Below are 15960 nucleotides of genomic sequence, written 5' to 3'. Positions count from 1 at the left end.
TCCTGCAAGCTGGAAATTTTTGTTTGTTCTTTTCCAGAGTTTCACATGGACGCACATTTTACTTGTGTGAACATACTTTTTGTCTAGTGTAAACAGAAAGTAGACACAACCAGGTTTGCTGCATCAGTTTTGTAGCGTTTTTGTACAGGTAGTGACAGAAGTTCTTCATCTTTTGTTATTCATGTAGGCTGCCACAATACTCATAGTCCTCCACCACTGGTCACCCAACCCCTTTCTTTACCGCCACATACTGGAGTGCCAGAAACCCTACTTTCAGTGCCAGAGTCAACCAGATCCCAGAATCTCTGATGTACTGGCAAAAGTAAAAGTGTGAACTAAGCTTTCATAACTACAAGTGTATTAAATAAATAGTCCAACATGTAAGGTATTAAGATATTACATATAGAAAAAACAAATCTAAGTGACGTACGTAAACTGGAAATCGAGGACCAAAACAGCAAAATATACACAATTGTGCACACTCTGAAAGTGTTGCTGTTCCACGGCATCTGAAAAATAAGAAAAGCACATGTTGTTATGTAATGCACACAGAGGAAAGAACTGTACTCCCAGACAATCAATCGTACGGTGAATATGATAAACACAACATTTTAGAAATGATCACAACCCAACCTTACTTTTAAAAACTGTGATTATGATGATGACATATGTTAGAGTTGCAGTATTTCATAGGGCACACATTGGTGGAAACAGAGGCTAAAGCAGAAATGCTAAGTGAACTGAGATAAATCTGTTGCTAGGGACCCACAGCCTGACAACCGTCAGACAGCATATCCTAAGTAACCACTCCGCCTCACATGACTGGAATAACAATTTTGACTGATACCTAAAGAGGAAAGAAACCAATATGGCAGCAATGATGCTACCTTGTTCCTATTTCAATAAACCTAACATTCTACCTACTGTTACTGGATTTCTATTATGAAGGATTTTTAGGTTATTTCACATTACTGTCTCGCTCTATATCAACTACCAGAATATCCCACTCTAATCTTCTAACTGCCATGGGGGAGATTTATCAAAACCTGTGCAGAGGAAGAGTGGTGCAGTTGCCCATAGCAACCAATCAGATTGCTTCTTTCATTTTCCACAGGCCTCTAAAGAGGCCTGTGGAAAATGAAAGAAGCGATCTGATTGGTTGCTATGGGCAACTGCACCACTCTTCCTCTGCACAGGTTTTGATAAATCTCCCCCCATATCCTTTGGACTATTACACACATTTTTTGCCATAAAAACTCTTCCTAAAATGTCTCTACATCTTATAATTTGCAGTTATTGGACCCTGATATTTATGACCCTCTGACGGTGCCTTAATAATCAGGCAGTATGCCTATAAAGCTTGCTGCCTGATCATAGAATTCTCCTCCTCAAAGTCATCTCCTCCCTCTGCTGTCATGACTGCTCCATGCTGGCTGCTTAGCATCAGGGCTGCTTTGATATCACTCATAGATGTCTTGTAAGTGCTGCTTAAGAAGCTAAGACACTGAGCAGACAGATCGCAGAGCAGTGAAGATGTAACTCACGGCCATTTTTGCTGCAAAATTGCAAGGAGGCGTAATGTTTGTTTTCTCTAGTAGTCAGTATACAGAGTAGAGGAAAGTCAGGTCTGTTGGACTTGTATAATATCTCACACATTGGCTGCTGAATGTTCCTGTCCAGTGGTCAGGCTGCCCTACATGCTGGATAGTCTGTATGCAGCAGTAGTAATACTGATACTTCTAGTCCAACGATGTATAGAGCAGGCAGGAAAACCAGGAAGAATGGACAGCAACAGCGGCCAACGTGTAGAAGAAGGCACTACCCTAAAACCACTTTATGCCATAAACTTCTTCACTTCCTTAGACCACTTATGAAGTATTTCTATTTTCTGTTGTCTAAAACCTCAGTGCGTCCGACAGTCCAAAGAAGTTGTATATATCAGCACATACAGGACCATGTATATTCACTCCACTGGTTACAATGTAGAAATGCAATACAGTTGAGTAGTCATTTACCTTTAATACCTCGTGTGATTTCCAGCTCACAGTCCCTGTCATCTGTACCACATGGTCCCCTGAATGTGAGCAGTTGAAGGACAAAAAAAAGTTCCAGAAAAATATTTGGCACTAGATTTTCTGGAAAAAAAAAATAAAAAATCTAAATCTAAAAATCGTGTACAGATATCATAGGTCACAAAAGGATCAGAAAACTAACAAGTAGTAGAGAAAACAATTACGGTAATAAATAAAAAACCTTTCACGCCAGTCTGGACATAAAATGAGTAAGAGGCGAACAACAAAAGTAAAGGACAATTGATGGCCAATTTTTTCAATTATTAGGATAACGTATCAAAATTATTTGTGTCGCCAGCTCTATTTTTTAATCGGTACCAATTTGTTATATTTGTGTTGGTTGGACTTTTGGGTCTCTTTTTATTCATTTTTTCTAGGATAAGATGTGACTGAAAAACACAGCAATTCTGGTATTTGGTATTTTTTCATTTACGCCATTTATAGCGTGGGATCAATAATGTAATTTATTAATAGTTCAAACAATTCTGCACACGGTTATGCCAAATATATTGTTTGTTCTCTTTTGTTTATATTTTTTTTATTTGTAAAATGGAGAAGGGGCGATTAAAATTTTTATGATGAGTGGTTTATTTAAATATTTATTTATTTGTATTTATTTTTTTTATACACTATCAAAGTAAGAGAGAAATTTACCTGTTATGCAAGCAGAATACAGCTCAGCAAGGACCTTCAGATGTCTTTTACTTGACACTTTGATAGGATCAGCATAGGATACAATATCTACTGATACACTGGTGCTTCTGCTGTAATTCTGTTTGGTAGGAGTGATGGGATCTAACACAACTGGAGACGAAGTTTGCTGCAATAGTTTGGACCTATAAATTTGTATAAAATTAGGTTTAAAAAAAAAATGTTAAATAGCAGTGAGTCCTATAAACTTCTCACATTGAAAATACTGTCTAATTCTCTGGCATTGTGATATATAGCAAAGGAGCTGAGCAGACTGATAATTAGTTTTGACTAACAAAATCAGTAAATCTTATTGATTTAGTACAATTTACTGATTTCCTGCTTTTGTTGGTTAAGTGTCTGATCTCCTTTTCAGGTGCCGGCTCAGCTCCTGTGTGTGACGTTTCGCACACAGCACGTCAGCTGGTCCAAACATGTCCCCTCCATTCATCTCTAAGGAAGAGGCGGAGACACAGTGTTTGTATGTCTCAGTCTTACACATAGAGATGAATGGAGGGGACATGTTTCGACCAGCTGACGTGCTGGGTACGAGAAGACCAGGGGCCCCATATGAGAGATTGCGTAGGGCCCCAGCAGTCGGACCCCCTGCAATCAGAGTCTTATCCATTATTTTGCGTATAAGAGATACGTTTCTTACCGCTGGACATGTTCTTTATGGTCTATTCACACGTACAGTTTTCTGTGCAGATTTGATGCGCAGGATTTTCTGCCTCAGATTTCAATGTAAACTGAACACAGCTTGAAATCCTGCGCATCAAATCTGCGCAGAATACTGTATGTGTGAATAGACCCTTAAAGGGACTCTAAACTGATGTCCCACCTTTACGTTGTATTGAATCTTTTCTACCAAACTTTATCAATCTGCTGAGTTTCTCCTGCTTTACAACAGGATGCCATCCAGGTTGTTTAACATAACAGGTTTCCTTTGAAGGGCCTAAAATGGCAATACCTTTCTTGGCGCAGTATTTCCCTCTCTTCACGTAAACTTCCTGTATAAGGGGTGCAGACACCTTCCTGAACGCTGGTAAACACATCCATTCCTGAGCGGCTGAGCTCCATACCAGATGGACCAATTGGAGTGGAGGTGAAACAAAGCCTCGACTTGGAATGTACATCATTGATCGGTGTAGGATTGATCCTTCGTGATGGTTTTGTTTTACTGAGCAAAGCAGAATGTATCAATAAGAATGCAAAAATAAAAAGCTCAAAGAATATCATTTATTGCAGAAATTATAGAAATCTTAAAAAAACAGAGAATCAGTGTTAAATTTTCACCAAGCATTCAAGGGAAGGGGAAACAAGATAACAGTATTAAAGAGGTGCTTCGCGATATTTTTTTATTTGACTATGCTACAAGGGCTGTAAAGTTAGTGTAGTTCATAATATAGTGTCTATAACTGTGTGTGACTGTGGTCTCACAATTCTTCTGTGAATATTGCCCCAATATATCATTTTTAACAGCATACAAAATTACTCAGGTCTCTGGATTTCCCAGGTTGCAGTGCGTCGAGACCTGATATCACTAGTCAGGTGATCAGAGGGAGCCTGTCTTGCTTCAATTTTGCAACAGCTGTAGGCCCCCTGATTAGAAAACACTGTGTTTCAATGGGTGGGGTGGCTGATGTGTGGGAGGAAGAAAAGTGACCTCAAACTTTCAAGCATGGAACTGTGGGATGTGTAGTTTAGAGAACAAAATCCAACAGGAAATATCTAGTTCTGGTAGGCAAGTACTAAAATCACCTTATCAGGGATGTGAAAATTGTATCGCCCGACGCCCGGGACATGCAGTTACGGGCGCCAGGCAGGTTAATTCTTCAGGCATTTAGCCCTGCTTTGGTCAAGCAGAGCTAAATGCCTGAGGAATTCACATGTAATGGGGCAATCATGCCCGCCCCTAAACTCCTAGAGACTGCAGCTGTATGCTGCAGCCTATAACGAGCCGCGCAAAACATCTGCATCCCGGCATAGGCGCGTGCGATGACGTCATTTATCGTGCGCACCTCCATCAGGACCGAGGATGCGGTCCAGCAACATAACCACTAACCCCCCCCCCCCGAGCCTGCCAGAGCGCACATGGGGACGGAGGACAGGTAAAAGCAGGGGGCTGAAATATAATGGAACAGGGGGGCTGAAATATAATGGCACATGAAGCATCAGAGAAGGGGGAATATAATGGCACAGGGGAATGATATGGCACAGGGTGTGATAAAGGGGGGGGGGGGAATGAACTGGCACAGGATGCTAGAAGCTTGTCAACGTGCAACGCGATGCATGCAATTGGCAGTATAGCAAGGAGTGTGTCATCAAACTATGTAAAGGCGCCACTATGAAAAGTTTGGAAAGCTCTGACTTAGGGAGTAACATTTTTAAATGGGAGCCCTACCTACCTACCTGATGGGGGTGATATCCATCTGGGGCCTGCCTATCTACTGGGGGAGCTCTACCTGATAGGGATAATTTCTATCTGGGGCTCTGTCTGGGAGCCCTACGTTTTTACCAACTGGGGGGACGTATATATCTGGGGCCCTATTTACATACTAGGGGAGCCCTTCATGCCTGCCTACGTGATGAGGGGACGTACCTACCTGATAAAGGGACATATCTACCTGAAGGGGAGACTGCCTATTTAATGGGGTGGACTTATCAGGAGCCCTATCCACCTAATGGGGTGACATACTGGTCTGCCTATTAAGTTTCTATTAATAAAGACCTTATTTACAGACTATTTTGGTTGAAATTATTTTATGTACCAGAACAAGTGGATCGTCATGAGGGACAAGTAGTTTGCGTTCTGTTTTAGTCCCTTGGACAAGTATATATTTTTTTGAATTTCCACACCCCTGCTTATGGTGGATAACCCCTTTAACCTTGTTCCCCACTAATTTTTTAAGAATCGTTGCATGCCTGTATGTAATACATCTGCACAAAGGAATCATAGATGACGTAAATGATGTAAAGTAGTTTGGCTATAAAACAACATGTAACAGAAACTACAAGACGGACAGATAACTTTGTCATTTAAGTCTAAGCTTTTGCTGCAGAAGAAATAGACAGCATTATATACAATCATAAGAATATAGTACCACAAGGATTTTTGCTTAATCCCTGTTTACTGGAGGAAGGAGTTGCAACTGGAGGCGGTCTATACTCTGCCTAAAAATGGAGTAAATGGAGCTCCTAGCATGCCCAGACAGCTGTTGGCTGTGCAGGAAGTTGAAGTTTTGCAATAACTAGCGAGGATGAGGTCAGGAGGTCCCGTTATAGAGAAAGATACTGGTCCCACTCTTGGGATCCCACCTAACAGGCATTCATGGTAAATGATATGACATATGATGCTTTTACCTTTGTCAAAAAAGTTCAACCCATAAATCACAGAAAACAGCATTTACATGATACAACTTAATCTCATGCACAAGCAAACTGCATACAATAGGTTGCCATGAAGACTTTAATGGGGTACTCCATTGCTACACATTACTATCCAAAGGTTAGGGGATAAGATGTCTGATCGTGGGAGTGCAGCCGCTGTGATCCCGCAATCTCCGTGCAGACGCCCTGCATTCTAACCATTATGTTTTTCTGAATGCTGGGGTTCTGGCAGCCGTGGTCGTCACGCCATGCCCCCTCCATTCATGTCTATAGGAGGGGGAGTTACAGTCACCACGCCCCCTTCTATACATATTATTGGAGAAGGTTTGGTGTCACAAGGGGGCGTGGCGTGAGTGACGATCACAGCTGCCGGAACCCAGCGTTCTGAACATAATGTTCAGAAAGTGGAGGTGCATGCATGGAGATCGCGGGGTCCAAAGAATAGGGGCTAAGATGTCTGAACGCGGGGAGGGGCCGTGGTGTGATGTCACAGAATGCTGGGTGCTGCACGGAGATAAAGGGGGGTCCAGCAGGTGGACCCCCGCGATCAGACTTCTTAGGGGAAAAGATGTCTAGGGGAGAAGCACAGCTTTAAGGGGTTCTCTACCGTGTAAAAATGAATTGTCTAAAAATTGATGGACACCTAACATAACTGCAATGGGGGAAATGCCAGCATTGGTAAAATAAATTATTGATATTGTTTGATTTAACACTTCTAGTAATATACTAGAAAAATCCTCGTTTCCTCACCTTGCAGACTCGCAGGAAGCTCCCATAGGAGGAAATTCTTCCAAGTTGTTCAGATTTAGCGTGACATTCACAGGTGAGGCACTTGTGTTAGCAGACCCTGGCTTTTTCCTCTGCATACTCCATGGGCTGTTCTCTCCTTGTGTCTCATCTTCCAGGGAACGTCTGCTCAGGTCTTTAGAGGCATGACGATAGGAGGAATTGTTCTTTTTTCTGCCTCTTCTCGCTGTGTTCCCCTCTGGAGTGAGCCCCAAAACGTTCCCTAGATTTAGTTTTTGTGCCGAACGCTTTTCACTGTGGTGCTGGGAAGGGCTGAAACTTGAGTTAGGACTATTCTGAAAAGACGTTCTACTAAAATTCGATTTCGTCATAAAAGATGAGTCACTGGATGCAGAGTCTGGGGACAAAAAACATTTATCTGAAGCGCAGGAACTATTGGGGGTTTGTGTAAAAAGCTGAATGCGGCTTCCACGATGTGCGGATGAATTGTGGGTCCTCCTCTCTGGGATGGGCCTTTGGCTGCTAGTGCTTACAGCTTTTGCACTAGTCTTTGCATTTGGGGTTTTTGCAGGGGTAGATGGCCCATTACTCAGAATCTGGCTGGTCTGTTCACGCAGAAAGTTGAGCAGAAAGGGAACAAAGTCCTTACGAAGCAAGTTAAATGATCCAAGAGTGGGATCGACATGGCTCTCCTATTAAAGATCAAGCATTGAAGTAACAAGTTAAAGAATTACAACGTAACATTATGCAGAATGACTCCATTGTATAGAACTACTAACTAGAAATACGGTAACGGTAACAACATGTAACCTTAGTTTACTTTCCATAAAGGGGTTTCCCTGTGATATTTGTAGCAAATCATTAAATAAGACATCAATATTAGCCAAATTTAATATCCAGCTTGGTATGATAGGCAAGTCTGTCCTTATGGTGTTGGCCCAACTGAACCTGACCACTGTTCAGGTCACCAGCACCGCAGTCAGGATGGACCCACAGCCATACTAAGTATGCCAAAATGCCTCTCTATTACGATCGTGTGAAACTGGCTTATCTGTGTATATGGGAAGACATGTCATTCATAGTGATTCTGGGTAAGGGGGAAGTCAGAAGGGATATGTAAAGGGTTCCCGAGTCTACTGTAAAAACAATGGGTGGGATTTACCAAGCCCTGTAAACCAGTTTTCTGGCACACAAATTCACAAATTGTGCTGCTCACTGGCACAAAAATTTGTGAAATTGCTTTGTTTTTACAGAACACCACAAGGCTTTTCAGAATAGAATATGGCTTCCTGCTGCGTGACACATTTACTATCATTAACACTAGAAATTGGCAGAAATTATAGTGGAAGTCTATTTTATCTTGAAGCTGATTTACATTATTAAAATGCCTGATACATCTTGGTCTTTAAAATGTACATAAACTTTAAAGGAACAGTCATTGCTTTCATGCTGCATGAACCACTAGTTGTTGTGGGGTGTTCCATGGAGGCTTCTTCCCACTGACATTGATAGATTTCTTCCTATTCTCAAACTGGGAGAGATCTATCAAACAGGGCTGGTGGTGTGAGAAGCCTATTAGGAGTGCCCCCAATGACATGTGGTTAAGTCACCATGAAAGTGATGACAGGTTCTCTTTTATGTGTACTTTAGTTTTAGGCAGCTTTCTGAAAAAACGACTATAGTGCAGGACGGTGCCCTACAACAACCCGCTCCCTGCCACTCGTAACTCTGCATTAGGAGATGGAGCCTCCCGCTCTATTGCCATAGACAGCATGAAGCCAAGTGCTGTAGAATCCCATTGCACTGGGTCTCACTGGCTACAAGTGCTATGGAGATGGAGCAGAAGGCTCCGTCTACTAATGTAGTTAAAGGGGTACTCCGCCCCTAGACATCTTATCCCCTATCCAAAGGATAGGGAATAAGATGTCTGATTGAGGGGGTCCTGCCGCAGGGGACCCCCGCGATCTCCCTGCTGTGCCTGGCGTTCGTTTAGAGCGTCAGAGGCTCATGACTTCATGGCCGCGCCACCTCAATGCAAGTCTATGACTTGCACAGGGGGGCGTGGCCGATACAACACAAGTGGGCGTGGCTGTGACATAAAGAGCCTCCACCCTGCATCGCCAGTCATTCAGCACAGAGTGAAGTTCGCTCCGTGCACCGGATGTCTGGGGTAGCACAGCCGAGATCGCGGAGGTCTTGCTGCTGGGGACCCCCTCAACCAGACATCTTATTCCCTATCCTTTGGATAGGGGATAAGATGTCTAGGGGTGGAGTACCCCTTTAAAAGCGGTGGGGAGCAGGCAAATGGTGCTGAGTAAAGGTATTTTGTTGCAGAATTCAAAATTAAAGTGAGTTAAAAAATTTACTTTTGTGCACTATGCGGCCCTACACTTTAAAGTAACTTCTGACATGTCACAAGGACACTGAAGAGAAACACAGACGCTGCGCCATAGTATCACGCACTGCTTTTTTTCCTGCAATTTGAATCACAATTCTACTGTACTTTGCAGTGTAACTTTCCCCACTGTCTCTTGTTTTGTGGCTCAGATTGAATCACATTACTGAAAAGAATCTTGTTTAGGCCTCAATCACACTTGGCTCATCATGCCGAGCACAGATATATGGGATGCACGTAAAAATACATTTGTATAAAAATATGGCTGTGCAAGTATTCTATATAGAAAAAAATTCTTGAAGAGGCAAATGTGATGTCATTGGCGGAGTGGGGAATCAAGAATTCCAACAGTGGAATGTCTGCCACAATTCGTGGTGTGAACGAGGCCTTAAATGGGCACTGTCATTAACGCCTTAAGGACCAAGCCCATTTTCACCTTAAGGACCAGAGCGTTTTTTTCACATCTGACCACTGTCACTTTAAGCATTAATAACTCTGGGATGCTTTTACCTTTCCTTCTGATTCCGAGATAGTTTTTTTCGTGACATATTCTACTTTATGTTAGTGGTAAATTTGTGTCGATACTTGCAACATTTCTTGGTGAAAAATTCAAAAATTTGATGAAAAAATTGAAAATGGAGCATTTTTCTAACTTTAAAGCTCTCTGCTTGGAAGGAAAATAGACATTACAAATAAATTATACATTGATTCACATATACAATATGTCTACTTTATGTTTGCATCATAAAGTTGACATGTTTTTACTTTTGGAAGACATCAGAGGGCTTCAAAGTTCAGCAGCAATTTTCCAGTTTTTCACAAAATTTTCTAAATCGGAATTTTTCAGGGACCAGTTTAGTTTTGAAGTGGATTTGAAGGGCCTTCTTATTAGAAATACCCCACAAATGACCCCATTATAAAAACTGCACCCCCAAAAGTATTCAAAATGACATTCAGTAAGTGTGTTAACCCTTTAGGTGTTTCACAGGAATAGCAGCAAAGTGAAGGAGAAAATTCTAAATCTTCATTTTTTACACTAGCATGTTCTTGTAGACCCAGTTTTAGAATTTTTGCAAGGGGTAATAGGAGAAAAAGACCCACAAAATTTGTGACCCAATTTCTCTAGAATAAGGAAATACCTCATATGTGTATAAGAAGTGTTCGGCGGGCGCAGTAGAGGGCTCAGAAGGGAAGGAGCAACAATGGGATTTTGGAGAGTGAATTTAGCTGAAATGGTTTTTGGGGGGCATGTCGCATTTAGGAAGTCCCTATGGTGCCAGAACAGCAGAAAACTCCCCACATGGCATACCATTTTGGAAACTAGACCCCTCAAGGCATGTAACAAGGGGTCCAGTGAGCCTTAACACCCCACAGGTGTTTGACGACTTTTCGTTAAAGTTGGATGTGTAAATGAAAAAACATTTTTTTTCACTATAGTGCACTTTTTTCCCCAAATTTACCATTTTTACAAAGAGTAATAGGAGAAAATGCCCCCCAAAATTTGTAACCCCATCTCTCCTGTATGGAAATACCCCATGTTAGGACGTAAAATGCTCTGTGGGGGAACTACAAGGCTCAGAAGAGAAGGAGTCACATTTGGCTTTTGGAAAGCAAATTTTGCTGAAATGGTTTTTGGGGGGCATGTCACATTTAGGAAGCCCCTATGGTGCCAGAACAGCAAAAAAAATAAAAATAAAACAAATGGCATACTATTTTGGAAACTACACCCCTCAAGGAACGTAACAAGGGGTACAGTGAGCCTTAACAACTCACAGGTGTTTGACGACTTTTAGTTAATGTTGCATGTGTAAATGAAAAAAAAAAATTTTTCACTAAAGTGCTGGTTTTTCCCCAAATTTAAAATTTTTACAAGGTGTAATAGGAGAAAATGACCCTCAAAATGTTGAACCCCATTTCTTCTGAGTATGGAAATATCCCATGTGTGGACATCAAGTGCCCTGCTGGCGCACTACAGTGCTCAGAAGAGGAGGAGCGCCATGGAGCTTTTGGAGAGAGAATTTGTTTGGAATGGAAGTCGGGGGCCATGTGCGTTTACAAAGCCCCCTGTGGTGCCAGAATAGTGGACCCCCCATGTGACCCCATTTTGGAGACTACACCCCTCACAGAATTTAATAAGGGGTGTACTGAGTATTTACACCCCACTGGCGTTTGACAGATCTTTGGAACAGTGGGCTGTGCAAATGAAAAATTACATTTTTCATTTTCACGGACCACTGTTCCAAAAATCTGTCAGATACCTGTGGGGCGTAAATGCTCACTGTACCCCTTATTACATTACGTGAGGGGTGTAGTTTCCAAAATGGGGTCACATGTGGGGGGGGGGGGTGTCCATTGTTCTGGCACTATGGAGGCTTTGTAAACACACGTGGCCTTCAATTCCGGACAAAGCACTTTACATCCACAAGCAGAGCAAGCAGAGCACTTTACATCCACATACGGGTTATGTGCTTACACAGAAGAAATGGGGTTACAAATTTTGGGGGGCTTTTTCCTATTCTCCAATGTGAAAATGAAAAATTTAGGGTAACACCAGCATTTTAGTGAAATTTTTTTTCTTCATTTTCCCATCCAACTTTAATGAAAATTCCTCAAACACCTGTGGGGTGCTAAGGCTCACTAAACCCCTTGTTACATTCCGTGAGGGGTGTAGTTTCCAGAATGGGGTCACATGTGGGTATTTTTTTGCGTTTATGTCAGAACCGCTGTAAAATCAGCCACCCCTGTGCAAATCACCAATTTATGCCTCAAATGTACATAGTGCGCTCTCACTCCTGAGCCTTGTTGTGCGCCCGCAGAGCATTTTACTCCCACATATGGGGTATTTCCGTACTCAGGAGAAATTGTGTTACAAATTTTGGGGGTCTTTTTTCCTTTTACCGCTTGTGAAAATAAAAATTATGGGGCAACACCAGCATGTTAGTGTAAATTCTTTTATTTATTTTTTACACTAACATGCTGGTGTAAACCCCAACTTTTCCTTTTCATAAGGGGTAAAAGCCCCCCCAAAATTTGTAGTGCAATTTCTCCCAAGTACGGAAATACCCCATATGTGGCCCTAAACTGTTTCCTTGAAATACGACAGGGCTCCGAAGTGAGAGAGCGCCATGCGCATTTGAGGACTAAATTAGGGATTACATAGGGGTGGACATTGGGAATCACTGACGTAGAATACCCCTAACAGGGTGCCTCCAGCTGTTGCTAAACTCCCAGCATGCCTGGACAGTAAGTGTGTCTGGAAATGCTGGGAGGAGTTGTTTTGCAACGGCCGGAGGCTTCGTTTTGGAAACACTGCTGTACGATACGTTTTTATTTGGGGGGTGGGGCAGTATAAGGGGTGTATATGTAGTGTTTTACCCTTTATTATGTCTTGGTGTAGTGTTTTTAGAGTACATTCGCACTGGCGGGGGTGTACAGTGAGTTTCCCGCTAGGAGTTTGTAAGAGTTGTAGTTTTGAAACAGCTGGAGGTTTGCCCCCCATGTAAATGTACAGGGTACATTCACACGGGCGGGTTTACAGTAACTTTCCTGCTTCAAGTTTGAGCTGCGGCAAATTATCCTGTACATTCACAAGGGGGGGGGGGGGGGGGCAAACCTCCAGTTGTTTAAAAACTATAACTCCCAGCATGTACTGACAGATCAAGCATGCTGGGAGTTGTAGTTTTGCAACAGCTGGAGGCACAGTGGTTGGAAAACCTTCAGTTAGGTTCTGTTACCTAACTCGGTATTTTCCAACCAGTGTGCCTCCAGCTGTTGCAAAACTACAACTCCCAGCATGTACTGATTGCCGAAGGGCATGCTGGGAGATGTAGTTATGCAATAGCTGGAGGTACGCAACTGCAACGCCCAGCATGCAGAGACAGCTGTTGGGGCATGCTGGGATTTGCAGTTTTGCAAAATCTGGGGGGCTACAGTTTAGAGACCACTGCACAGTGATCTCCAAACTGCAGCCCTCCAGCTGTTGCAAAACTGCAAATCCCAGCATGCCCACACAGCAAACAGCTGTCTGGGCATGCTGGGAGTTGTAGTTTAGCAACATCTGGAGGGCTACAATTTAGAGACCAGCATATAGTGGATCCAGGGAGCCGCATCGCCGTCCTCTGCTGCCGCCGATCGCCACCCACGGTAAGTGGACCTTCGGTGTCGGTCACAGTCGGTTCCCCCGCTCTGTCCGGACTACAGTGGGTGGGCAGAGCAGGGGAACCGAACGTTATGCCCCCTGATCTGCTATTGGTCGTCGCTTCTGATCGACCAATAGCAGAATTAGGAGGGGTGGCACAAGTGGAGATCCTGGGTGTCTTGGACAACCATGATCCCCCTTATTTTCTGGGTCACTGGAGACCCAGAATCGCCGCAAATCTTCCCTTAGCTCGGTACGTCACACGTCGCTTCAGCCTATCACCAGCCGAAGGGGGACATTGCTGCGGTCGGTGATAGGCTGAAACGTCGTGTGACGTATCGGGCTAAGGGAAGTAGGAAGCAGACAGCTCGGCCGAACAATCAGCTGTTGCAGAGCTCCGGGGAAACGTAGGAAGGTAAGTGAAAGTTTGTTTTGTCTTTTTTGCAGCCCGGGCAGGATGGAATAGAAAAAGTCTGCACCGGACATCTCCTTTTAGTACCAGCAAGCAAGGGCGTACACCTGTGGTCCTTAAGGGGCTAAAATGGCCATTGCACTCCTTTCTAATATACTTTTTTTTTTTTTTAATAATGCAATACTGTAGAGTGCACAATTTGGACATACTATGACAATACTGTAGACGTGCACATTTTGGCATACTACGGACAATACTGTAGACGTGCACATTTTGGACATACTACGGACAATACTGTAGACGTGCACATTTTGGACATACTACGGACAATACTGTAGACGTGCACATTTTGGACACACTACGGACAATACTGTAGACGTGCACATTTTGGCATACTACGGACAATACTGTAGACGTGCACATTTTGGACATACTACGGACAATACTGTAGACGTGCACATTTTGGACATAGTACGGACAATACTGTAGACGTGCACATTTTGGACATACTACGGACAATACTGTAGACGTGCACATTTTGGACATACTACGGACAATACTGTAGACGTGCACATTTTGGACACACTACGGACAATACTGTAGACGTGCACATTTTGGCATACTACGGACAATACTGTAGACGTGCACATTTCGGACATACTACGGACAATACTGTAGACGTGCACATTTCGGACATACTACGGACAATACTGTAGACGTGCACATTTTGGACATACTACGGACAATACTGTAGTCGTGCACATTTTGGACATACTACGGACAATACTGTAGACGTGCACATTTTGGACATACTACGGACAATACTGTAGACGTGCACATTTTGGACATACTACGGACAATACTGTAGACGTGCACATTTTGGACATACTATGACAATACTGTAGACGTGCACATTTTGGCATACTACGGACAATACTGTAGACGTGCACATTTTGGACATACTACGGACAATACTGTAGACGTGCACATTTTGGACACACTACGGACAATACTGTAGACGTGCACATTTTGGCATACTACGGACAATACTGTAGACGTGCACATTTCGGACATACTACGGACAATACTGTAGACGTGCACATTTCGGACATACTACGGACAATACTGTAGACGTGCACATTTCGGACATACTACGGACAATACTGTAGACGTGCACATTTTGGACATACTACGGACAATACTGTAGACGTGCACATTTTGGACATACTACAGACAATACTGTAGACGTGCACATTTTGGACATACTACGGACAATACTGTAGTCGTGCACATTTTGGACATACTACGGACAATACTGTAGACGTGCACATTTTGGACATACTACGGACAATACTGTAGACGTGCACATTTTGGACATACTACGGACAATACTGTAGACGTGCACATTTTGGACATACTACGGACAATACTGTAGACGTGCACATTTTGGACATACTACGGACAATACTGTAGACGTGCACATTTTGGACATACTACGGACAATACTGTAGACGTGCACATTTTGGCATACTACGGACAATACTGTAGACGTGCACATTTTGGACACACTACGGACAATACTGTAGACGTGCACATTTTGGACACACTACGGACAATACTGTAGACGTGCACATTTCGGACACACTACGGACAATACTGTAGACGTGCACATTTCGGACATACTACGGACAATACTGTAGACGTGCACATTTCGGACATACTACGGACAATACTGTAGACGTGCACATTTCGGACATACTACGGACAATACTGTAGACGTGCACATTTCGGACATACTACGGACAATACTGTAGACGTGCACATTTCGGACATACTACGGACAATACTGTAGACGTGCACATTTCGGACATACTACGGACAATACTGTAGACGTGCACATTTCGGACATACTACGGACAATACTGTAGACGTGCACATTTCGGACATACTACGGACAATACTGTAGACGTGCACATTTTGGACATACTACGGACAATACTGTAGACGTGCACATTTCGGACATACTACGGACAATACTGTAGACGTGCACATTTTGGACCTACTACGGACAATACTGTAGACGTGCACATTTTGGACATTCTACGGACAATACTGT

General features: G+C 43.1%; 1 protein-coding gene across 2 annotated transcripts in view; it reads right to left on the bottom strand.

The window, feature by feature from the left end:
* The window catches only part of CDAN1 (codanin 1), an 87671-nt gene that overhangs the window by 44239 nt on the left and 27472 nt on the right, over window positions 1-15960 (bottom strand). For both annotated transcript variants that reach the window (XM_056545832.1, XM_056545831.1), the window contains exons 2-6: window positions 6903-7591; window positions 3733-3942; window positions 2727-2908; window positions 2016-2135; window positions 431-509 (exon numbers count right to left, since the gene is read on the bottom strand). In XM_056545832.1, the coding sequence (XP_056401807.1) occupies window positions 431-509; window positions 2016-2135; window positions 2727-2908; window positions 3733-3942; window positions 6903-7591 (1280 nt within the window). The remainder of the gene's footprint in view (window positions 1-430; window positions 510-2015; window positions 2136-2726; window positions 2909-3732; window positions 3943-6902; window positions 7592-15960) is intronic.

This window comes from Hyla sarda, chromosome 11 (assembly GCF_029499605.1).
Source record: "Hyla sarda isolate aHylSar1 chromosome 11, aHylSar1.hap1, whole genome shotgun sequence".
Taxonomy (NCBI): Eukaryota; Metazoa; Chordata; class Amphibia; order Anura; family Hylidae; genus Hyla; species Hyla sarda.
The sequence above is the reverse complement of the archived record's forward strand: the minus strand, read 5'-3'. Positions and strand labels throughout refer to the sequence as shown.